Raw genomic sequence first — 25,317 nt, forward strand, 5'->3', positions numbered from 1 at the left:
TCGTAGGTGCTCACCAGCAGCGAGTTTCCTCTAGAGATGCCCGGGATGGAGCAGGAGGCGCTGGGCAGCGCGTGGGCAGCAGCAGCACCGCTCCGACCAAGAGCGGCCAGCAGTTACTCTTAACAGCAGCTGGTAATAAGCGACTCCATCCTCATCACCTATGGTTAATAACCACAGCTTCACACCCTATAAAAGTGGTGCTGCTTAGCAAACAAGGAGAGGCAACCTTCAATTAACACCTCCTTTCTTGCTCAGGACAGTCTGGGGAGCTTATTGGGGATCAGATTCTGCTTGCTTCATGCGTGAGAGCACTTGCTTTTAGTGGGAAAACTCAGAATTCAGCTTCATTCAAATGAATTCAAGATTGGAGTTCTGGTGCTCTGTGACCTTAATAAGGAGCCTGCATGCAGTGCCGAGACATCGCCTCCCTCCCCACCGGGTAGATCCTGCGCTGGGTAACAGCTGCAGGAGAGCTGGATGGCTAGACGTGAACTGGAAATTGGAAATAAGCAGATTAATCTGTTATTCTCACTCTTGCCAGCAAGCGTTGCTGTTTACCACGGGAAAGCAAGAATGAAAGGGGAAAAAAAGAATAAAAAAGCTCTTGCTAAACTTCCTTATTGTGTTTGCATCCAAATCCTTCTATGCAGAATTCTGATTCATCACTTGAAACTCGGTGCGGCTTCAGAAAAGCATGCTTCTGATACCCTGACAGCTTCCCAATTCGTTTCTGCAAAAAAACCTGAGCATGCACACGATCTTCTGCAGTGCAGATAAGCACATTGCAAATGCCCGAGGAGAAAATTTGTGTGGGGAGATAACTGCAGAAACTATTCTTAGTAAGGCAGCTCTGCATCTGTTAAACTAACTCTGCTGGCACTGCGCTGAAAATTCATATTCACTAACACGTGCTCCGAGTGTTGTGAAAAAGCAACTATTTTAAATTCTGGTTTATGTAACCTGAAACATCTCCGAGAGCTCAGGCAGGTACTCTCAGTGCGTCTTCTTGTATTGACATGACTGCCTCCCCAGCCGGAGCTAAGAGCACAGCCCAGCGAAGACCAGGCTGCCGCCCCGCACAGCAGGAGCAGAGCCTAGAGCAGCGCCCTCCAGCACGGGGCCCAGAAGCAACACCCCATGCTGTGTGGGGGCATCCAAACCTGAGAGAAGCACAGCGGGAGGCACAGCCGGGCCCGATCTCCCACAGAAGCAGGCTGCACAGCCACGGGTCTACGGCTGGAGACCACAGCCTTAAAGAGTATTTTTTTGCTGGCTCAAACGCTGTCACTTAGTATTGGGAACTGCTATTTAATGAAACAGTTAAGCTGTCCTTCCTCTTCAATATAATACCGAGTTCCATGTTCTGATCCCTCTTGCAGGCAACATCAGACTCACAGAAAAGCAGCAAAACCCTTCAGATACCTGCAGATGAAAATAATGTGGTGCAAGCCTCACATACGTGGCGCTGAATGAGATGGGAAAGTAAAGACTACAGCCTCAGTTTCCTATTTTAATAGACAATGTTATTGTTTAGCTTCAATACTTCTTTTAACTGCATTATTTCAACCTGAAAAAACAACTTTTGGTAGGGTAAAAAGTTGATTACAAACTTCCCCCCTCCCCATCCTAACATTAGCAGGTTTTTGAAGGTATTTTATTTTCGGCCACTATGCAAAGCTGGGCAGCAGCTCCCTCTGATGCATCTCCAGTGCCTCCCAGGCCAGCCAGGGTGGCCCAGAGCGCTCTTCCCAACCCTTCTTATGGTTGTGCCTCCATCGCACCGCGCAGGACTGGACCCCTGGATGCAGTTAGAAATAACTGCTGCGAATAAAAGTATTGGCAGATGGAACGAGAACAATCACACAGCACTAGGCTGAGTCCTGGTGAAAAAAGGCAACAGCGAACAGAACAAACCACCGCTGAACCTGTAGCTACAGCTCCGAGCAGCTGAGAGCAGCACAGCTTTCTGACACCCCCTGAGGACCACCACTCCCAGGGCTTCCTGCAGCACTTAGTTTTTAAGCGACCACATGCAGGTGTTTTCACACCTGGGAATGATTGCAACCTTTACTTGTTGTGCAGCTGCAGAGAGCTGTCAAAGCCTCAGATTTTGAGGAAAGAAAAAAAAAAACTGCAAGTTACAGGGCCTGGCTGCAGCACAACAGTTTTGCAGGCAGTTAAACAGCCAGGACAGCTCCGACACTCACAACTGGCTTACTCACACTCCCATCCTTCTGGGTCCCACAAGTCATGTTCTAGTACTCATTTTTAAAGACGTTTCCCCTCTTTAACCTTTTTTTTTTTTTTTGTCTCTGTTTAAAAGCTGATGGTACACACGGGGCCGTACAGTAGTTGTGAAGAAAGTACTTCTCCTGCTAAGCCATCTTCACAGCAACAGTCCGAAATACCCTTCAGTAACCCGTACATGTCAACAAGCTTTGTTACAGCCCAGAATGTTTGTTATAACAGTTATTTCACAAGCCTCTGGTGGGACTGTAAATTCTGGCAGTGTCAAATACATTTCCTTTTATTACAAAACCCGTTTTGAAGCCATCAGAAATCTCATTTGTAAACTAACACTTCTATATTTAGGTTACTTGGATTACAGATTTATTTTTTCTCCCTGACACTGCAGAAATGGAAAAAAAGAATAGGCAGGAGCATTACCACAGGCTCCCAGGCAATTTTTCAAATACTGGAAAAGGTTTAAGTTCGTGGAGAACGGGCCTATTCCTCTGGATTTCAAGGAGAGTCCTGATTCACGACTTCCAGCTCAAACACTGCTCCATACCTCGCCCCCCATCAAATGGAAGAGCCGTCACTTGCCAAGCTTACCTGGGACTGGGACTTACCGGCTGCTTCAGGTCCCAAAGGGTCAAGGTGTTGCAGGGGCAGGGGATGGAAATCAAAGGTGCCAAAAACCCACAAACATTTCCCAAGTAAAGCAATGCCTGGCAGAACCCGAACAGGCTTCATTATGCATTCTGAATACACCCACGGCTGTTTCATTACAGCAATACCATAGCGGATCTGAACTTTCATTTTCAGAGAGAAGCTTAAACAAATGGGACATCATTTATTTATTTTTTTTGCTTGTCCAGCTGTCCTACTCCTAAGTTGTCAGAGTTTAAGCTCTTGCAGTCTGAGTGGGACTCGCACACGAGGTGCTAACAGCGAAGGCACTGCGGACGTGGCCAGGAGAGGACCACTCACCTTCTAACTCCCTCTTCTTCCCTGCTGAAAGAAGAATCACCACCTGCTCACCCCTTACAAGACATCTTCCCCCCAGCGCAGCCTTTTAAAAGTACTGGGGGAAGCCATTTTAACACATATGTATGCTCATAACGTACATAATGAACATAATGAAGTGGGCTCCGTGAGTCAAAGCACAGTAAATAGCTGATGAAGCAGAGATTCCAGTTACAATGGAAACGATACCTGTAGAGACTGAAGAAGCCTGCTGCATATGCAAAGGTGAACACAGCCTGGCATGGCAGAGATCTCAATAAACACTAACAAACACGACTGACAGGCTAATGACTGACTCCCCATGTAAAGCAAGGCATCGTACAGCTCTGGTGGGGACTCAGAGACTCTGATTTCTTTGATTGAGCTCTGTCATCTCAGACGAGCCTTCTTCTTCAGCTCTGGACTAACTGGCTCATTTGTCTGCTCGCAGTAAATGATAGCCAAGCTTTTGATTTCTTGACTCAAGCCTGCTCTGCAGCTGGAACTCATCTCAAGGCCTACCCAAACAGCTTGGTACAAATAAACCGGGGGAGGATTGCATATTAGTTCCCAGATCTGTGGATACTTTTTTTTTTTTTGGTGGGGGGGGGGGGGCATTGTTCCAATAGTTTCTTAAAATTATGGCAGCAGAACAGAATGTGAAGCTGGGTGGCATGTAGCTGCCAACACGTCAAGCATTTGCAATGATTCATTAGCCCAGGCTCTGATGAGTAGTTCCTGGGTTTGAAATGACTCGAGAAAGAAGGAACGAGACACCAAACCTGCCAGAGCTCAGCAGACTGGTACCCACAGTCCAGGTGCTGGAATAAGTAGACCAATGGCCCACCATCAGCAGCCCATCTCCAACAGGATGGGCACGAGCCTGCCTCTTGCCTGTGCTCGGCTCCCCGGGTATCCAGTCGTTAGCAAGGGGATGCAGCAGCCCTGCTCCAGTCCCTTCGGTGTCTGTTTTGTCCTTGAAGCTGCCCGACCCCTTTCTGAACCTCCTAATGCCATCTGCCTCCGTGGCCGCCTAGAACAACCAAATCCAGAAGTTAGCTGGTTGCTTAAATTCACTTCTTCCCCCGCTAACCCGTATTATTAAATGACATGTATTTAATTTTATCTTAACATAGATATGCATCTGCCCAAATGATGGAGAGGTCTTTTGTCACACACATTAACTGGTAGGGGGACAGAACAAAGTCAGTGAACAGCCATGGGCTAAGTACAACTTCAGTGTTTCAGCATTTGCATTCAATCACAGTTTAACTTCTGTCTGTGCTTTTTCCAAGTGAAAACATTCCCATAATTTCACATATTTGAATCCTAACCTATTTGTCTGTTTTTCCTATTAAACCTTTTTCCAAGCTTCCATCTTCCCTTTAGTCAGAGGAAAGGCCTTTTAGAAGTTTTTCTCAGATATAAAGTATAATTTAGTCTGTTATAGCTATTTCCAGATGGTCTCTAACGAGATGAATTTATTCACTTGCTGTGAGCTTTCCAGTGGGGAAGAAATAAATGGAAGCAAGAGGAGATTCCTAAAGCAAGAACCTCAGGAAGTATGCGCCTTCATTTCTTCTAATGAAATAGATAATTGGATCTAATTCACAGACACCCAGCCCTCCCAGTGACTTCACCCTTGTCTCTAACCCAAACAGCTTTTTCATGGAAAGAGGGCCACGCCACCAGCAGGTATTCAGACTGCTGGCACACCTCGCTGGAACCTGCTGCCCGAAAATCCAGGCATTAACATATGCAGGGCTTGGAGCAGGCAGCACTATTTTTATGACACATCATCTTTTCTGAGTTATCATTTTCCCTGCATCGCGAGGTATTTGGCAAAACAGACAGAAGCCTGACTTAGGCAGAAGAATTACAGAACAGCCCTCAGCCTTGCTATCAGCGCGACCTTTTCCTCCGCAGAACCCTGGCTGCGTTGCGTGGCACGGCACAAACAACTCATGCGATCGCATTGGAGCCTCTCCTCTTCTTCGGAAGGAGCTCCCATACGGCACTATCGGGCAGTCTGTGTGTGGGGACAGCCTGGAAAGTCAGGAGGCAGATCTCCAGGTTTGTGTCTACGACCAGAAGCCTCAATAAAGCCACTACTTTCCTGTTTTCGTTACGACAGGCTTCTGTCACTTCTCCAAACGCACTGCTTCCTCGTCATGTCACATCTTAACTGAGGCTCTGCATCTGTCCTCAGCTCTGCTGCCATCAATCTCGGGACCACAGCGAATTGCCACCGACTACCCAGCGAGACGGGGCCGGGATCCAGAACCACAGGCTCCTGAAATTTGAGAAGAAATGTTGCAAGCTAGTCACTGGCTTTAGCAAAGCCAGGATTTAATTCACAGCTTTTGTTAATCTGAAGAGGTCTGGGCAGCATCGGAGATCTGTCTGCAGGCTTTTTATACGCGGCACTGGATGCAGGAAGTAAACAGGGAGGGATCTGCAGCGTACAGGAGTCAGGCCCTTGCAAACACCCCCCAGGAGCACCACTTCGCCACGGAGGACCTCTTGGAGCAGCCACCTCTGAGAACAGGGCTCGGAGGTGGAAACCACATGATCCAAATGGACTGGGGGCAACTTTAAACGTAAAGGCTGCTGAGAAAGAGATCTAGGAATTGGAGTACCATAAAGGCAGCTGTCAGGTACCTGCACGGGATGCTGACGGGCGATTTGACAAGAGCTAGGCAGCCGATGAGCTGAGGCTCCTTCCTGTGGCACCGGCAGCACAGCCTCAACGTCTCCTCCTGCAGTCATCTGTTTCTCGTGCCTTGTTCCCTGCAGAAGCAGCCTACCTCCTCGCTCGGTGCTCACATCGCACCCAGCCAGCAGCACCCGATGCTGGCCCCTGCGTAGGGCTCCCAAGTGTTACAGGAGGATAAATCACAACATGCAAAACAAAGCTGTTTATAGCGGACTTTGTTGTTGGAGCTTCCCAGATATACTGCTGGAAAAAGAACATCACATTTCATAATAATTTCCCTGACGTGTGCCAACTACAGAAGAATCTTCTTGAACCAGGGCAGCCCTGAAGTACCCCGTACCAAAGGCCTGGGTACACATACAAAGCTACTGGGGAGAAACAAGGTTTATATCCTGATTAATTGTTCTGGATGAAAATATGGGCTCTGACATAATGTAACAGCTATTTTGGCACAACTTTTGAGGAGCATGAGTAAGCAGCCTCTCCTAATTGATGTGCAGATCCTGGAGTGGGTAGTAACTGCATAATAGCTTCACGTTGTCTTCTGAAAGCTAACACAGATGTGAACCCTGTTAAACTAGTCCGCAGCCACCAGCAGTGGCTACACACTGAAAGAATTTAATCCTGTTTCATCCATTATCCACATTTGCCGCCTCCCATGGAAAATGAATATGTCCCCTACGGAAAATTAATTAACACAGGATGGCTTGGCCATTACGGCTGCAATCAGTGCAAGGGATTCCGGGTCTGGACGGTGGCAGGAGGACAAAGAGCCAACCTAAACACCTCGGTTTACCAGCAGCCGAGCAGCGAGAGCAGCCACGTGTGCTGTTAGATCACAGCAAATGTGTGCTGAGACACCTTAGCTTAGCCTATGGTTAAAGACGTTTGTGTTAACACGTATTACATCATATTTGCCATGAAGCAGGACTTTGCACACAGATAACTAGTGCAGTATAGCTGACATCAGTAAATTATTACACGGAATTAACTAAGCTATGCATGAGCTGTAAGATGATTAGCTCGGTGAATCAGTGTATTTGGGATGCGATTCCTAAAGAACAAGCACAAAGCTCGAGAGGAAAGCCCTGTCAGGTTACGAGAGTGCTGGCATTACTCCTCAAGAGATTCAGTACATTAAAAATCAATCATATAAATTCAAACTGAACTCTTTCCTTTCACTGAACGTAAGCACGACACACACCACGCTTCCTACTGGAACACTGGTTTCAAGACAGCAAAGTTCAACCGCATACAACCCAGCCACAGGCCAGCCACCATACAATCACGTATCCCTTTTGCCTTGTTTTTATAAGATCAGCAGTACAATTTTACGTCCCACCTAACTCAACATAACTGCAGGCTGCTGGGGAGGAGGAGCCCTATGCTCCCATGCTCTTCGTCCTCAACCCTCGTCTGGGTTGGGTCTTCCCACTGTGCGGCCACAGCACAAGTCAGTGCTGTAAGCTGAAGGGATTTAATTTATTTTTTGAGCATGTGTGGGCCTTTCCCAGTGAATCAGGGAGAGAAACAGCTGAGGGGAGAGCTGCTGCAACTGGTAACTCCTTCAGCAGGGAAGGAGCAGGAGCGTGCCTCGAGGCAAGGCCGTGCCTCGCAGCAGCCGCCGCAGGACGTTAGGTGCAGCCCCAACCACGCCCGCGGTGCACAGTCCTGCTGGCGGTCAGAAGATGAACTTTTACCCCAAATTACTGCTTGGAAGTAAAGAAGGTAAATAACAGATAACAAGGTGGCTTTTTTTTTCTCTCCTTAAATCACTCAAATGTTAGAAAAGACAAAGGCTTGGGTCCCCCGTATCTGTGCTATACGGGAAACGGCCGGGGGAGTGCTGAGCCTCCAGCATCCCTACCTCTGAAATCCAGCAGAGTACACAACAGCAAAGAATTAGAAAATGTCCACTTTAACATGACAATGCGTGTCACGGGACTACAACATGTGGACAATATTGCTCTGCAAGTGCCTTTGTGGCCATGTTCTGAATTGGCACTCTCACGTAGTCCCGATACCCCGTTTAAAAAAGATGCCCAAGCAGCATTTTGTGCACGCAACGTTCACTAGGAGCAGGGAAAACCTGCCTCTGATCCCTGCGGCCACCCAAAACCTCTAGGCAGCAGGAACCAGTGCAGTTTCCCAGGGTACTTGGAGCCTGTACCTTCTATCCAGAGGCACCTCAAGGAGCTCTGAAGCAGCACCACTCATCGGGGAAGCTCTGCACGAGGCCGTTTTGCTCCGTTTTGTGTTAGGGCTGCAGCCTGAGCACGGTGCTGGCAGCAGCAGCTGCCTGCTGTCAGTGCCTGCTCTCCCAGCTTCTCTCCGCTGCATCCCACATACGTGCCAATAGCATGATGGAAATGCCGGGGCCCAAGAAAACAAGTCAGCCTGTACAAATCAAGGAGATGTTATCAGCGCAGTCCTGGAAAGCACAGCGCCGTGGGACTTACCGCACATACACCAGGGCACGGGCCAGCTCTCGGGCTGACACTTTCTGCGGAAAATTCAAACTGCTTGCCTTGGAGAGAAGCAGCAGCACGCAGCTCTCCTCCGACGGTGGGGCTTCTTAACAGTCCTCTAGCCAGAAGAGTTGGGTACTGCTTTTCTTTGTAAAGGCTGTGCTGGGATGTAAAACGCAGGCACAGCAGGACGAAGAATGTTAGTATGTAAGTCACAAAGGCCAGGCCAATTTTTGTGAAGCAGCTCTGCTGCCTGCAGGTATAATTCTTCTGCCACGTACCATCCTTCTGTGCCTCTCTAACAACACGCTCAGTAGAAGTTGTTGAGTCTGGATTTACTCTCAGCTACAGTGCAGAAGGGGATCTCCGTCAGTAAGTCTGCACCACCCAGCTGAACCGGGAGCCCCTCCGTCACGTACACTTTTCATCCAGCAGCTGAACACCTCACACCTTCTGGCAATCGTGCTGTCACAGCCATCCAAATGCCCAGAGTTCAGAAAAAGCCGTACCATAGACTCAAACGCAATAATAAGTCAGAGTGCAACAAGAGAAATCCCAACCCCGTTACTAAATCCCAATTAAATTCAGAGCATTCCCCAACTATCCAAAGGCAGGGGTGAAGCAGCGCCTTCAAGATACTTTTCATTGCGACCTCGGCATCTAGCACAGCTCCCTCTCAACTGCGCATAATCCAGTTTCTGCACTATCCTGTTTCAATTTCTCGTTACTGAATATCTTTCATGTTTTAATTCACATGACATCAGATTTGCTGCGCTAAACGAGCGCCTTTTGAACCCCAGAATAAAACGGAGGTTAATTACTAAACCAGATTTTTAAGCGAGAGTAAAACTCTATTAACGCCTAGAGCAATGCTAAACCTGACAACTTAATTGAAGTTCAGCACTGCAGAGTTAAACTGCCCCGGCAGCTTCACTCCAGCGGCAGCTCCCGCGGTGCAAACAGCCTCCCGGGATCCCACACTGCACCCAGAGCCCGCTGGCTACCTGCCCCGCTCTGCCTGCCAGGGGTCCTCTCCAGCAGGGAGAGGCCTCCTGGCTAGCAGCACAAGAAGGGGTCCCCGAGCCACCAGAAGGAGCAGAGCGAGGCCTCGAGGAACTGCAGGAAACCCCAGAAGCGTGTGGCCGCGAGCATGGTGCACTCGTGCCTACGCATTAACGCATGCAGGCATTCCCCGGCACTCAGCCTTGCTGCAATCGTGTCGCTGCCTCCGGACACCTTCAGACAGCCAAGCCCAGGTCCCACCAGCCCTGTTTGCTCCCAGACCTGGCAGCAAAACACGCCGGTGGGGCTCGGGGCTGGCTTTGTGACCAGACGCCCAAAGCTCTGCCCTGCCACCTCCCAGCACCCTCATGCACAGCGCCGGGGCAGGCCCACGGGAGCTGCGGGGCAAAACGAGCTCTGGCTGCACAGCTAGAGGCAAACGCCTGCCTTCACACGGCGTTAATGTGCCTGAGGCTCCCAACAACTGAGCCTTACAGCACCCCTGGGAGCGCAGGTATTGCTGCTTTCTGTCTTCCACCCAAAGCTACCCTCGTTCACACGAGAAAAGGCCAAAACGGCCACATAAACACGGACATATCCTCATCTATAAATGTCATGCAAGAAGGACTGGTGCCTGCTCCGGGTCTCAGGTTTCCCTGGAGCTTCTGGTGGCAGAAAGGCACTGAGCCTCTCCCCCAGAAAGCGCCGCCCGGGGAAAACACCCTTAACTTTCTGCCCATTTCTCAATAGTTTCTGGAAACACAGAAGGAACAAAAACTGAAGCAGTAAACATGGTTTGTTTTCCATACTTGATGTTCTGCTATTGCCCGTCAACTGCAGTTACCAAAACACGTCAGAGCTTGACAACGGAGAGAAACGAGCGGCGCCTCTGCGAGCACCAAGAGGAGGCCGTAGCGCCAGCACCCGGCCACTTCCACGTCTAACGCCGAGCGAACCAAGCGGGACTGCGGTGGCACGGCACAGCACCGGGCTCTTACTGGCTGTTGACAGCCTCGCGAAAGATTTGCACTTCGCTGCTGCACTTCTTTTACCCTGGAAGGCACCTCTGAAGCATCCCAATACACTCTTTTTTTCCCCCACTGAAGAATGTCTTCAGTAACATCTCCGGCTTGGCGGTCCTTGGAGCTGCCAAAAGGAATTCGCAGAGCGCCGAAACGCAGCCCTGCAGAGCTGCGTGTTGCACCCAGTGCAGGAGCAGTCCCGAGCACAGCTCAGGTACCCAGTTCCATGTGGGATTTGCCAAGTGTAGGTTGCACACCCTCCTCGGGAGCACAGCAGCAGTTACAAAGAGGCCCCGGGTGTGCAGCACGCTGAGAAAAGATTCCAGAATTACCTCCCCAACATGAAATGGCCAAAGTTCATGTTTACTGTTTTACCAGCAATTTTGCCTTTAGTGTATGAATTCACAATGGACAAGTCAGTGCTGGTGCATCAAAGAACTGGAATATTTTAGTCAAAGCCTCGTGGAATTATTATACACGTTAAGCAGCTCAGATAACATCACCGGTGGTGAACGTTTGTCAAACGCTTTGCAAAACAGCACGCGGGCACGGTGCTGCCGCACCGGGCACCTTTGCACCAAAGCTGAAGCGCTCATTAAACGTAGCTCCACGTCGCAGGGTGCTTCGCAGCTTTGCCACGAGGAAGAATGACAGAGGGAAATCTGGTCTGTGTCAAACAAGGGTGAGTCAAAGCAGGGAGGAAAACCTGGCGGCCTCCGAGGCGAGGCAGAAAAGGGCGATGAGGCACCTCCGTGACTGAGGTTGTTGAAGCACCTCAACGATTCTGTATAGCCACTGGGGAAAAAAAAATGTGAAGACTTGAAAATAAGCCTGTTGTAAATTTTCAGATCCCTTCCTCATTTGGCCCGATACAAGACCTGTATCTGACAGCTTTGAGTACAACGTAGCTCTGATTCAGAAAGCCACAGCCAGACACAGCTCCTTTGCCGTCACCGCAGGCACGCACAAGTGTGCAGGGAACCATCTTAACGGCTTAGGCACGTGCAAATCTCACTACTTCTCTCTCAAATGCCTCGAATTTTCCAGTGCTGAGAACGTTACTTCTTTCCTTCATCTCACTCAAAGTAAAAGACACTAAGATGAGCCAACGCTATCATCAGGACATCAGGAACTAAATGGGCGGTTAACACTTGGGGAAAAAAAAGCCTCTCTGACGGTGCTCTTCCCGCGTTAAAGAGCCTGTACTGAAGCTCAGTCAGCTCCGTACCGCTCGTCAAAGTCAACGCACTTATCTTTTCCTAGTGAGATTTTATTTTTTTAACTTTTTCTTTCCTATGCAGTGTTTCACTGGAAGCGGAACGTACTGAAATCAGCATCAGGCTGCGAGGTACACCAGATTTAACAGCCTGCCGTACGCTGAACGCCCTTCTTGCAGTCCAACAGCGTATTCAAGCCACGTGCTGAAACTTCAGCACAAAGCCGTCAGCAGCACAGTTCTCCTGCCGAGGGTTTGCTGGGCCAGGGACAGAGCACTGCCCGCATCTGTCACCACCAGGCTGCAACAAGTTTAAACCCACAAGTACAGAACTGATTCATTTATTTAGGATTCTGAAATAAAGAATACAGTGAAGTGTTTTGCTGAACTGCAGTGTAATCGAGGAAAGACTTTAGGCATAGGCTTCAGCACATGTTTAAGTCAGTTCTCCTTCGAAGAAGCGCAGACGCAAGCCCTGAATGCCTTCCTTAACTTGCAACACCCACCGCACAGAGGATTCAAAGTACAGGAGGGGAAAAAAAAAAAGAAAAAAAATCCTGGAGTAGGCATTTTCTCAGGGAGAATGGTTTTGGGAGAGACTGTAAATCACTTAGTATTTTGTTTACTTTTAAGATTCCAAACAAACTCAAGTTGCTTTGAAAACTCCAGGTCATAAACCATCATTTACTTAACTCCCTGAATTTTAACTCAAATTCTCATCTTCATCAAACAAGACGGCAAGAAACAGAAAAGAGCCTGTTACCAAAAACTTAGATAAAATCCAGTTAAATTATCCAGATGGTTTTCATTCCACAGAAAACACTAAACCAGCAGTTTGCAGAGCACAGCATTCTCTAAATGCACAAAATACAGGGAAAACAATGCACAAGTGGAAAGCGCAAATGCTGAGCCAGTTACATTTTTGTTCCGGCAGAAACGCAACCCCGTCAATACAATCTTGCAGCTCTAGAGCACCCATCCTTCTGCCACAAAGGGTGCTCTGCAATCTGCAGAAGTTCCTAGTGACGTGCCCGCAGTTCCTAATTTCACTGCTTATTTTTCCCACGCTGCATAAAGAAGGGAGGAATTGCATTTCCATCACAGAGCCCCCAAAGCCAAGTGTTCCTTACAGCCCCACGCGAAGCCAGACAGCACCTACTGGATGTCTTGTGTTCCTGGGATGAATCTGCAAGCAAGCAGCCAGATTTAGTCCTTATCAGAAGCACAGCCCTTAAATACAGGGAAGACTGTCTTGGAATAAATAGCGATTACAGCATTTTAAGAGCTGTGGAAGTCCTTGCCACAACTGGGTAAATAAACCCGCTGAAAAAAAGACAAGGAAGACAGATCTTGCAATTTTCTGTACTGTGTTATTTTCTAAACCTGGTTTTCCTCAGCGCAAAAGTGTTAAGTTATGGATGGGAAACACGCATCAGATAATTGTATGGCAGCTAATTGTACGTATTCGAACCCACCACAGCAGAATTAGAAAACTGACCAGAAAGATCGGCAACAGCCGAGCTGTGGAGAGAAGCCCCGTCCCGTGGAGATCCTGCACCTCGGCACAAGTCCTGCCAGCACCTTCGTTCGAAAGGCGAAGTGAGAGATAATTAAGTCTCCTCCACAAAAGACGACTCCTTCGGCAAGACGGCAATTAGTGCCTGCTCCGAGGCACCTCTCCCGGAGCACAGGAGCTCTGAAGGCAGGGTGGCTCTCTGCTGCTGGTACCTTTGGGGAAGGCCAAAAGGGTGCAGGAAACCCCTCCGTGCCTTTGCAGACATCCAGCAGCAGGCACCAACAGGCCCTTGCAGCCAGCGCTGTTTCCCTGCACCCTGACATTTCTGCCCCCAGCAGCTCTGAGCTGCTGCAGTACCGGCCGGATCCCCCAAACAGGGGGGTTTGTTTCAGGCATTTCTCTGCCACACGTGATAAAACCAAGTTATTCCCGGCCCCCAGCACCGGCAGGGCTCGCAGCTCCCACAGTTCGGCTTCGTACAGCAAGTATCAAAAGCTCTGTTAGCTGGGAACCAAATTATCACTTGCAGAATAGTTTGGTAATTAGACTGAAACTGCAAATTGTGCAATGAACTGAATCAAAAAACAAGCCTGCGATAGAGCCCAAACCTTATTCCATCTCCTGCCTTACTCACTCGACTCCTTTGAAACAACCCACCTCTACCGAGCCTGCCTCCTCCTGCTGCACCGCGCACCATTTCACCTTCCTAAAGGATTAAGTGCTCTCAAGAACTCTCTGTATTAGTCCTCACTCCTCGTATCCACCTCCTTTACCAATATCTACAATTCAGAGAGGCTTTCTGATCACCAATTCCATCAGAATCACCTTCCTTGCCCCCCGCAGCAACGCCTGGTTCCCGTAACGCTACAAACGCTTTGCGTCCATCCAGCCGCCCGTGCCACGGATGTCACCACCGCTCAGGTGTCACGCCGCTCCCTCTACTTCACGCTGTGACCCCAATTGCAGAGATTTGGACAAGTGCCTTTATGGAACAGATGGAGCTGAAAAGGATCTCATTTGCGAGAGCGTCCTCCCGTCTTCCTGGTAGAGCTGTCTCACTACGGAAAAATTATCTTCTGGAGCAGGATGAGAACAACTCCAGGTGAACGCTCACCCCCTTGTGCTACCAGGCCACTCCTGCCCCTAACAGTTCAAGGGATATTACATGAGGCAAAATGAAGTAGCTCCTGCAGGAGAGACACCTCTGAAAGCCCGTGGTTTATTGGTTTGGACACTTCCAAGGGGTGGTGGACACATTCAACCCTGTATTTTGGGTCAGACAGAGATAAGAATGGAACCCAAATGGGAGCAGGGAGATGTTGCAGCAGCTGCCCTTCCCCAGAGCAGAACTGTCTCTGACACCGAGAAAGGTTTAGCAACAGCTCACCTGGAGCAAACAAACAAGTCTTCAAGGGACTGCATTAAACACGAATGGCTCTGGTGCTCATGGTACATATCCTACCCCTCGCTGGCTGACTCAGGCAATGCCCCACGCTGCGCCAATTTTCACGAGCCTTTGGCAACTGGCTTTGGGCGGTCCCACCTCGTGGGACACGTCCCTGCCCGTGCCAGGGGGCTGGACTGGACGACCTTTAAAGGTCCCTTCCAACCCAAACCATTCTCTACAGCCACATCTTCCCCCTGAACTCTGTAAGGAACCTAGACACCTACCTCGCTTTTTTAATTTTTCCCCCTTTCCTTAATGCCACTAGGCAGCAGAAGACACAAAAATGAGATGATGCAACGCAAAACCAAAGTTCCCCTTGTGAATATAGCCCTAGGTGCCCAACAGGATGTGACAGGTGGACAAGCAGGCAAGCAGCACAGGAGGATGAGGTCACAAAATAAGCAGTTGCAGAGCATACTATTAATCTTAAATTCCAAACTCATTATGCACAAGACTAACAAACAAAGGAGCAGCTTAACAGATTTACAGGCTGCCTTCTCAAAGGGCGGAATAATTATTTATCAGATAGCAAGCCTCGTCCTACTGCAGCCATAAATAAAGTAATCCCCACAACTCTTAACTATGGCCGTGTCTCCGCCAGGCAGACTGACATCTGGGACGTGCCTCTGGCTGGGCTGAGCTTGGGTAAGACTGTAAATATTTGGTACAAATAAAATAAAGCTTGCTAGACGGAGCAGAAGCCCAGACACGGTAGTTAATGGCATCCCAGGGGACCCACAGCGTGGGCCCCACACTTCCCTGCGCTCATCTCAGCCCAGCTTCCAGCGAGCAGCCCAGAGCAGGATTTTGCCTTTGCCTTTCTGTCAGGTCCTCTCCCGCACGTTGACAGATCCCGGTATCATTCTGATTTCACCCTCTGGGGTTGTAACTTATTTAAGGTGAAGTCCAACACCATAAGAAGGAAGGAGTTGTTTTGTCCCTTCACTCTCTGTATTCCTAGTTTGGCTTTACAACTGCATGTTATCAGGCAGGGTCACGTTTTGGAAATGCTTTTTCTGAGTAAGTCTTGTTGTATAATACATACTCCCCTTCTTTATTTAGAGAAATCTCAAACAATCTCGAAAAGAAACAGTAAACGTGCGTACAACAGGCTTAGCCAGGCTCTCCCAAGCCTTTCAATGATTCCTTTCATGTCCTCGGCACTCCCACAGCTTCCCAGCCCGAAGCTCCGGGACTACAGCCCCCTCGTGCCCGTCCTCCTCACCTCATGCCATCTGACAGCTTCCACAGCCTCTCCCCTCTTCTCACCCTGCCACAGCTCACGGTTGATTCAGCTCCATCCCAAGTCTTCTAGCTGGCTTTTTCTCCTGCAGAAAGTCTCTCAGTGATTCCTATTTTCTGTGTGTGTTTACATGTTAGGACAGGATGGCTGGGAGTAAGATTAGTAAAGGTCGTTAATCATTCCTTTCTCCCTTCTCTGCAGCATCCTTCATTCAGAACATTCCAGTGGTTCCCACTTCTCGTTGCTCCTCTGGTTTCTCTGATCCCCGAATCCCTGCCCTGCCAGGTTTCTACCCTCTGTATGGCAGTTTGTGTTGTGACGTAGGGCACAGAGGAGAAACGGTGTCCCCGCATCCCGGGATCACAGGCAGGCTTCGAAACCACGGCATCTTTCATCGGCCTAACGCTTGGAGACACAGCAAACCTGGCAAGCTTCCAGCATCAAAAATATCTCAGAGCTGATTAACGTCTTCCCATACACCCAAAACACTAATTTTCCCCATGTAAAGTCCTTTTCTCTCCAAATTTATCCCAAGTAAATTCTTTCATCTAACAACAGGCCGAAGCAGGCAGCTACTCTTTGCATCCGCACCAGCGAAGCCCGTCTGTGCTGCGTTTGCACAGCTACAAACCCTGCAGCTCGCTGTCCCGTCTCTCCTCCTCCCTCTGTACAGCCGGTCCCGCAGCACGGCCCGAGGAGGCCAGACCTCCCAGCACACTCCACGTGAGCCACACAAACCGACTGATGCACAGCAGCCGCTGAAAGCGGCGGATTTAGACAGATCTCGGTTCATTTCGTGACAAAAGAGCAGCACGAATAGAGGCGGTACGTACCTGCGGAACTAGATCACGGTTTTTTGGGAAGTATTTACAAAGGATGAATCCAGTTCTTCCAGGAGATTGCCACATGGTCTCCAACGCGACTGTTTTCCTTAGCTGAAATATTCCCACGCAACAGCGACTGCAGGATCAACCCCCAGCTGCCTGAAGCCGAACCTCTTATAGTCCGGGTAAGAGGAGGAAAACCCGTACATTTCTTCTGAATGCTCTTTTCTCCGAGTAACGCAGAACTCACAAAACCAACTCCATGCGCCTGTAGATATACGTCTACTCAAATTGTAGGAGAATAATCTTCATGGGAACGGATTTTAAAAAAACTTGTTTACTGCTAAAGGCTGCTAATTACAATATTAAAATACTAGCCCGAACCCTGCATTAAACTCGTATTCTGTTTTACATAGCAGTACACGTAACAATCATCACAGCGAGCAGCTCTGCTGGCTCACGCTGGAAGCTGTAATTATTTATGGCTGCAACACATTTTTGCCCTTCAACCTGCCAGTCCAGTCCACGCAGCAGCTGCTAGCAGCAGGTCAGGGCGGGGGGAACCTACAGGATTTCTACAGAACCACTTACCACTGAGGGAAAAGGGATAAACCGCCGGACCCCGGCGTGCACGTCCAGCAGAAAGCTGCTAACACAAACGTTACAGCAGCCCTTGCAGCAGGGATGCTACCAGAAAAAAAGAGAGTGATCCCAGCACGCTGCTAGGGGTTAAGGCACTAGCTAGCAGCTGCATTCGAAGCCTTCCTTATCGATTTTCACTGTTCTTTGACTTGTACCAACAATACTACACTCTCCTGGAAGAAAATCCTCTTTGAATTTCTTATTTTCTGGTGGAGCCCATCGACATCAATGCCTAGGGCCTGTGAAAGTTGCAAGGAGAAATTCTGGTCAAGGATACCAGGACAGAGTGTTTCCAAAAGGCACCTGAAGACTTTTAGTGCCCATGCACCACGGGCAGACGCTTGGCACGTCCAGCTGCACCCACCGCCTCCCTGGAAGGCGCGCTGTGGTACTGCAGGCAGCACTGCACTGCTTGGCTCCCTCAGCTCAACGTCTCAATCTTGATGCTCAAGCCAGCATCAGCTTTCAACAGCTGCTGCAGATGTTATTACGAAGATAGACCAACGTGCCTTTTCCCATGCTGTTTTTCCTCAATATGAAATGAAGTGTGAAACTCTATGCACAGCAGTAGTTGTCCTGTTACCGTTTCGGTGCTAGGAAGTTCAGGGATAACGCAATAGCGATGCAGTGGTTAACTGTACAGCAAAACTTGCCATGCCGGGCTGCTTAATCACAGTTCCTTTGTTCCAGCAAAAATTATATGAAAAGACAGTGAATTTTATCAAAGCAAAATATTACAATAATGCCTTTCAAAAACTTTTAGAATCTAAAATAGAAAGAGAGAGACAATAATGGCCCAGAGCCCAACCAGCTTAATGAAAGTTTGACTCTCATTTTGTTCTCAAAGCTGAAATGGCAGACTGTGCTCTGAAGACAATTAGCAGTCGACATGCAATTTCAATTTTTAGCAGAAAAGTAAACAGAACATCACTCCCACTTCATTTTTTAAGTCTTAAAGTATCTTACCCTGGAAAGCGAACAAAGAAAGGAGGACAGCACTGTTAAGGTCTGAGCAGGTTCCTCCTCTACCCTCGTTTTCCAACAGCTGTACAGATTTCTTCCTGTTTAACTTCTAATCATAGGGCATGGTGAAAGGCAACATTTCTTTATTAAATACTGCTTCCGAAAGTCTCTTTTGCTCTCGTTTCCCAATCCTCTTCTAGATTGTAACCCAACAGTACAGCAGGAATTAGTCATGCTGCCAGCCACAGTCCTGGAAGAGGCCTCTGAGAAATAAAACCATATACAGCACAGAATAAGCTCACAATGACCTTGTGATGACAACTACGAGGTTCACAGCACCCTAAGAAGTGCTGGTCCAGAAGCTTGTGAAAGTACCTCCGCTACAAGCAGGAAAATGAACAGCAACAGAGGCACCTCAGCTATCATCAGGCCTACATCAGTTTACTTTCAGCCACCTAGAGGGAGATCATTACAGAAAAACATATATTGATTGGAGTTATAACCTGCTTTCTGTAACTCAGCCTCAGTCAGCTAGGGAAGCTTCCTTCTCCCCAGAAAGCCACGATTTATTTCATGTGCGGTGTGTGTACTTACACACAGCTACTGCAGCCCAATAAAAAGAAGGTGAATGTGTGCGATAAAAGGTGCAAAGCCGGCGAGGCAGCTCAGTCTCCGGCTACCTGCGCAACGCACGATTGCCTTGGCAGCTAAACAAAATTCTCCTGAGAAAAGCAGGCTAGGGAAGCAAAGAGGTAAATCAAAACAAATGCCGAACAGAATTTCACAGGCTAGTTTTGTTGTCATGCTAAATAGCAAAGGCCTACTGCAAATAAGAGAGGAGTGAGCTCCTCAGAGAGAAAAGGTCACAAGAACCTTTCACAAGGAAAAATGCTGTTACAAGGGTCAGTACCAGCTCCCGATACAAAGGAAATACAGAGACTGTGAGTTGCACAAAAACCGGTGTGTTTATACAACAGACACTCAATTACAGCCTTTCCTCTTACATCTGTTTTCAAAAATAAAAAAAGCAAAAATGTGTGGCTCGGTTTCCTTCTGGTGAAGTGAGTTTGAGGTGCAGAACAGACACGGGATTATTGACTCACTCACAAAAACGTTACCGATGAAATTTCAGAGACAAACTTTTGGCTCAGCTCTCCTCCCACTGCTGTCAGTTCAGCCTTTACCATTGACTCCAGCCAGTCCTGGCCTAGGTACCACTGTAAACACAGATATCGTTACCTTTTACTTTAAAATGTGTCATGTTCCTCGTCACAGATGGACAAATATTTCAGGAACTTTTTAAGTACGTTCCTCCAAGATCCACTTTTATTTTTTTAAGCACGCTGAGACGCGGTTCCTGGACGCAGGCACATGTGACCCGTTCTAAATAAAGGATATTTTCCACTTCTTGCACAACTGGAACAGATATAAGCAGTAGCTTGAACAAACTGCATTGCAGAACCCAACCAGAATATAAAACACTTGAACGAGATCCATAAATAGCAGTAGTATGAAAAGACTACCTCCAATAAAGCGCAAACTCGACGTTGAGCAGCCTAATGCAATCAAGTTCCAATTTAATCACACCGCAAAGTTCATTTACAGAATTAAATCTGATCATCTGCAGACTACGGCAGATGTCCTGTTTGGCTCTAGAGCTAAGTACACATCTCAAAAATGTGTGCCTCTGGATAAATAAGTGTTTCCTCCGCAACACTGTGCATCAGAAGGGAAGTTTTTACTAAATCTAGTTTTCATTGTTGAGTGCAGCACCAGAAGAGAGGATGGGAAGGCTCTGCAGAGGATCCAAACCGGACAGAGACAAGGTGCTCGCTGACACAAGTCACATACAGAATCGTTACACAAGAAAGGATTTGGGCACCTGGAATGAGGAGAGCTTTGCAAAAACCTCACTGCTGTAGTAATGACAAACCCTACATCTCAATGTCACGGCTCAGAAAGAGTAAGCTTTCCCTAGAACTATCGTGCAACTTCAAAGCATTTCCCAAACATTTTTTCCACTAAAAATACCCCCAGTAACCGGATCATTCAGGTGCTTTTTAACCAGTCAGAATATAAATAAGGTGGAAAAGGGCAATAAAAAATTTGCACAAATAGTAAGTTAACTGTAGGTACGTGATTCCACATAGAGCAAGGCAATAAATTTCAACGGACAATTATCGTCTGGCACTTACGAGGACACACACATATGGCACAGGATCAGAAGCCAGAGAAAAGCATGTGAATCTAGGGGTTTTTTTTGCACATCTGGGTTAGTTCCGATCACCCTGTGCTTTGGTCCATTTTTAATTTTTTTTTTTACACTAAGCATCTCAGGGGGTTACGCTGTGCCCTCAGGGTCCTTCCTCTGTATTCGCTGAGAGGGAAGTGTACAGAACAGGGCAGGAGCTGGGTCAATAACTGGTAACTGCACGCCATACAATAAATAGGGTAAGGTAAACATTGCAGCAACCAAGAGGAGTGCAGCAGCAGACCGAAGCCTTTTTCTTCCAGGTACCAGTTTGATACCCAAAACGTAGCTTTAGTAATTCGAATGATTTAAAGAATCCACGTTAGTATTATGACAGACGTAACTTATGCCCAGCGTTCTGGTGACTGTGCAGACACGACATCTGTGTTTCCTACTGGTAATAACTGATTATTTTCTTCAGCCGATTGTTTGAAAATAAAACTCCACCCATTTCATTGTGCACTGTTTGCACCAAAAAAAAAAAAAAAAAAGAAATCTTATTTACATCTTGTTCGTTACACAAGCACGTATGTATTTAACAGCATGCGCTTATAAATTAAGGCTATTGGCTTCAAAACGTGGCAGCAGAGGAACGAAGTATGAATGTGAGGAAAGGAGAAAAAAAAATCCCATTGCCTTACTGGCTAGGCATATAATCCAGTTTCCTCCCACAGTGAAAAGGGACTCTGGAGAAACCAGAGCAACCAAAACATTTTCTCAGTTTTCAAAGATGTTCAACCACAGCAAATTCCAGAGAACCCTGAAACGTCTCTAGCACTTTGTACAAGAAGCCCGGTTCTTGTTAGTCTGAGGGGTTTAGGAAACACGGTTGGAAATGATGCATCTTCACCCAGTGTGTTCTCTTCATCCCTTGTGATTAAAGCTTTTTGCTGGGCTTACATTTTCCCTTGGCCTCTAGCACTCAATTGTGGCTTGGCCTAACTTAGTACAGTATTTACAGCAAAAAGCTTTTATTAGTGGACCCCTTGCGGCTTTGGATTGCAGACTCAAATTATGAAATATGGATGGAGTAACTGCGAGGGCACACCAAAGAGGAGGAAAATTTAACTGGATGTCACGTTCAAAAACAAGCAATTTGGGAGGAAGAAAATAGGAGACTTCTACCTGAAAGAGAGACAGCCCGGGCTGTTAAACCGGGCAATAAAGAAGTTTCTTCTGGGGTCAGAGCCACCGGCGCTCTTGCATATTTCTGACTTGGGGGCTTTTTCTATCTGCTCACAACTTCAAAGCTATGAGTAAGCTGAAGATGCTTCTCACTTCTTACGGTTAAAAGCCATCAGAGAAAGCCCTGAATGTTGCTAGGAAATCAGCAGTTCCCACCAGGGAGAACAGCCGATTGCTATTGAGGCTCCTCTCCTAACATCAGCGCTTGCCTCTGCTCTGCCTGCTCCCCAGGCGCTTTCCCAGAGCCAGACTGTGGAGCAGACCGCAAGAAAGCGACTCGCACGGCCGCGGCCCCGCCGTTACGCCGCTGGAACCTGGTGCTGCTCCGCTGCTGGGCAATTACTCCTGATTTACATCCGCGAGGGAAAGCAGCGCGGCCACGCTGGACACCGCCATCGGTCGGACTGGTTTGGGGCCTGAGCCGCGCTGAGGGCCTGCAGAAGTCCCCGCAGATTGCGATCTGAGTGCCACGAAGCAAACAGGTTTGTGAGCAACTTCTGCCACCAGCTATCACCAAGTTCGATCAGTCTGGCTCCGGGGACAGGTTTACAGGGACCTACCCCCGGCCCCTGGGTCCTTTGCTCCTGCAGCTCCCACGAGGCCAGGAGGACCCCGGGGATGCCGTGGGGTGACACGGTGAGGTGACTGACAGACGTCGGTGCTGTCCGTCAGCACGGCCAGGCCCTTACTGTGCCCTCTTCTCGTAGCCTGGGTGCACGTGGAGGGACAGGAGTGCCGCCTGGGGCCAAGCCGCTCACCTCTCCAACAACCCGGGGGAAACAGATCGGGCGCTGGGCTGAGGCAGCAGCGGGGTGGCTGGGCGGCTCTCGCAGGGCCCCTCTACACGCAGAGCGCTGGCTCCTCAGGAGCAGCCGCTGAGGAGGTACCGGGGACATTCAGGGAAGCTGGAGGTGACAACATTTGGGAGATGGCCAAGTACTCCAGTGCTTCGTTACGGAGTACCTCTATTCACTTCCCCACGGGAGAAGCAAGCAATGCAGGGCTGTGTTCAGGTCCCAAAGTATCAAGTCACAGGAATTAGAAGCAGCTGGAACACAGAATCACAGAAACCCATCTGCATGAACGAACAGCTGTCACAGCTCGGGTCACATCAAGACCTGGCACCTGTGCTCCCCGCCTGCACCATCTCAAGGAGAAGCCAGCCTGCCGATCACAGAGGGGATGCATACACGGGGACAAGCCTCGCACACCAGTTAGGACCTGTGGCCTGCGCAAACCAGGCTGTGTTACAGCTGTGCGAGGTTCCAGTGACCTGCACGACTGCCACACACCAGTGACCACGTGGACACCGACCCTGGGGCTGTCCCCCCTGCCTCCATCGCAGCTGGAGCCACTGCCAGCGACTCCATCTCCTCCGGACTCTTCTCCCTCCTCACGTTAGCCTGGTTTCTACCCCTCTGCCCGGGCAACGGCAGCCTTGTGCACAGCCTCGGAGGGCAGAGGAGTTGTGCAGCTCCGAGGGGCAGCCTGGCGCACCCCGGCCGCCTGCCACCCTGCTCCCACCGCCACACGTGCCACCGCTTGGTGACACCGCAGGCCCGACTGTGGGGCTGCCGTGAAGACAGGCTGTGGGAGACAGCACTCGCAAGCCCTTGCGACAGGGACAGAGCTTGTAACACCCTGTACTACAAGGCCTTCGACGCGTCTTAAGTGCTTGGAGCACGATCAAAAATTCATCTATTTACTTTGAAGTCTCTCTGACAGGCGGCACAACCTCGGCTGATTCCAGCGCCCTTTTTTCCTTTGACATTTACCTTCCCATTCATTTTCCAGCGACACGCGCAGACGCACCAAGAGCACTGCTCCGAGCCACCAGCCGTGACTCCGCAGGCAGGCTGACAACAGAGGGGCTCACGAACCCGATGCCGCAGCCAGAACCTCGCCTTCAAGCGCGCGCTGCCTGCGAGCGCGGCGGCGAAATGGAGGGCTGGCTGCGGCCGGAGGGCTTTGACTGAAGGCGCACAGGGGCAGAGGAGGAGGAACACACCGCCAACGGGGCTCGAGGTGCGGGGGGCTCTCGGAGCGTTAATTCCCTGTGGCAGCGGGGCGGGGGGCTCTCCTCATACGCATCCCTATCGCAGCGCTAGGGGTGGAAGCGGGTACCTCACGAAAGAGCAACCCACACGGATTTATTTCCCTTTAAAAAATATATATATATATATCGATGCAACACAGCCGCAACGGGTAAGAATAAAGCATGTATTTTGGGGTTAAAATAAGGCACTTCGGGAAGAAGCTGCCGAGCCAGAAGTTTCCAATCCCGGCTCTCGCCCGCGGCCAGAAGCGGAGGGGGGGGGGGGGGGGGGGGGGAACGGGGGGGGGGGGGGGGGGGGGGAACCCCCCTTGCCGGCACCTGCCGGGGGGTAGCGGTGGGGACCCTGCTCGGCTCGTCCCGGCGGTGCCTTCCTCTTCTTCCTCCTCCTCCTCCCGCTGCTGCCGCCCGGCCCCGCCGCCCGTGCCCTTTACATAACGCCGCGGCCGCCGGGCCCGCCCCGCAGGCCGCACGGGGCTGCCATGACGGCAGCGGGCAGCGCGGCCCCACGGCGGCGGGCGGGCGGGCAGCCTCCCTCCGGGGCCGGGCGGAGGAGCCCGGAGCCCGGCGGCTCACCCACCTGCTCTTGAGCGGCTGGCTCTTCAGCTCGTAGTACGTCTTGGGCTCCTCGTGGAACTCCTCGCCCACCTCGAAGTCCGGCACGATCCCCGACTCCGCCTGCATCGTCGCCGAGGCCGGGAGAGGAGAGGCAGGGAAGGCAGGGAGGCAGGCAGCGAGGCGACCGCCGCTCCGAGCCGTGCCGTGCCGCTCCGTGCCGAGCCGCCCCGAGTCGCGCCGCCCCGGCCCGCCCCGCCCGGGCCCCGCAGCCCGCCCCCGGGCCGCCCCCGCTGTCACCGGCAGTAGCGCCCCCCCCCCCCCCCCGTCCGCTCCGTGTGAGGTCACGGCGTGACGTCACGGGACAGGGCCCGCCCGTGACGTCACGCCCCCTCAGAGAACAAGATGTCGGGCCGGGGGGGCGTAGAGAGCCCCTGAGGGGGGGGAGCCTGGCAGCTCCCGGGGGGGATCAGTACGGGGGTTTGTGGCCCTCAGAGGCTTCCTTCAAACTTTGTGCGTTTAGAAACGAGCAGAAAGCTCGTCGCCGTTGCTAATAAAGGCGTAATGAAATTAATTAAATATCTAGGAGGCGGCTGGGCTTCGGTCGCGTGCAGCAGGAGCGTTAAAGCGCCACCTCGCCCCCCCGGTGGGCTGCAGGAGGGGGAAGCTGCGAGCAGCCCACCCTTAAACGAGCACAAGTTGAAGGCCCAGGGCTTTTGAGGCCACTGCTGACCGATGCCACCAGCCCCGACGCCACCAGCCCCGACACCACCGCCCCCTCACAGCTCACACCCCACCACAACAGCCCCGAGGCTGCTGGCACAGGGGCAGCCAGGACCCCCTTGCCCCCCTCAGGCACCGCGAGTTTTGGTGAAATAACACCAAGGAGGAAATTTTAGCGTGAGGTCCCGGCTTATTCCGCAGCTGCCAAACTCCCCGCAGCGCCTTCACGGCAGGAGCAATTCCCCGAATCAGAAGCTGCGACT

General features: G+C 50.2%; 1 protein-coding gene across 5 annotated transcripts in view; it reads right to left on the reverse strand.

Annotated features, from left to right (window-relative positions):
- MITF (melanocyte inducing transcription factor) overlaps window positions 1–24,593 on the reverse strand; it is a 100,150-nt gene extending 75,557 nt beyond the window's left edge. For 2 of the 5 annotated variants that reach the window (XM_048070448.2, XM_048070437.2), the window contains exon 1: window positions 24,357–24,592. In XM_048070448.2, the coding sequence (XP_047926405.1) occupies window positions 24,357–24,460 (104 nt within the window). In that variant the 5' untranslated portion in view covers window positions 24,461–24,592. Of the gene's footprint in view, window positions 1–14; window positions 3,290–24,356 lie in introns of those variants that run through there. The other 3 variants (XM_048070431.2, XM_048070455.2, XM_013180281.3) reach the window with 3 other exon arrangements.
- Between the last annotated feature and the right edge of the window lie 724 nt (window positions 24,594–25,317).

This window comes from Anser cygnoides, chromosome 10 (assembly GCF_040182565.1).
Source record: "Anser cygnoides isolate HZ-2024a breed goose chromosome 10, Taihu_goose_T2T_genome, whole genome shotgun sequence".
Classification (NCBI taxonomy): domain Eukaryota; kingdom Metazoa; phylum Chordata; class Aves; order Anseriformes; family Anatidae; genus Anser; species Anser cygnoides.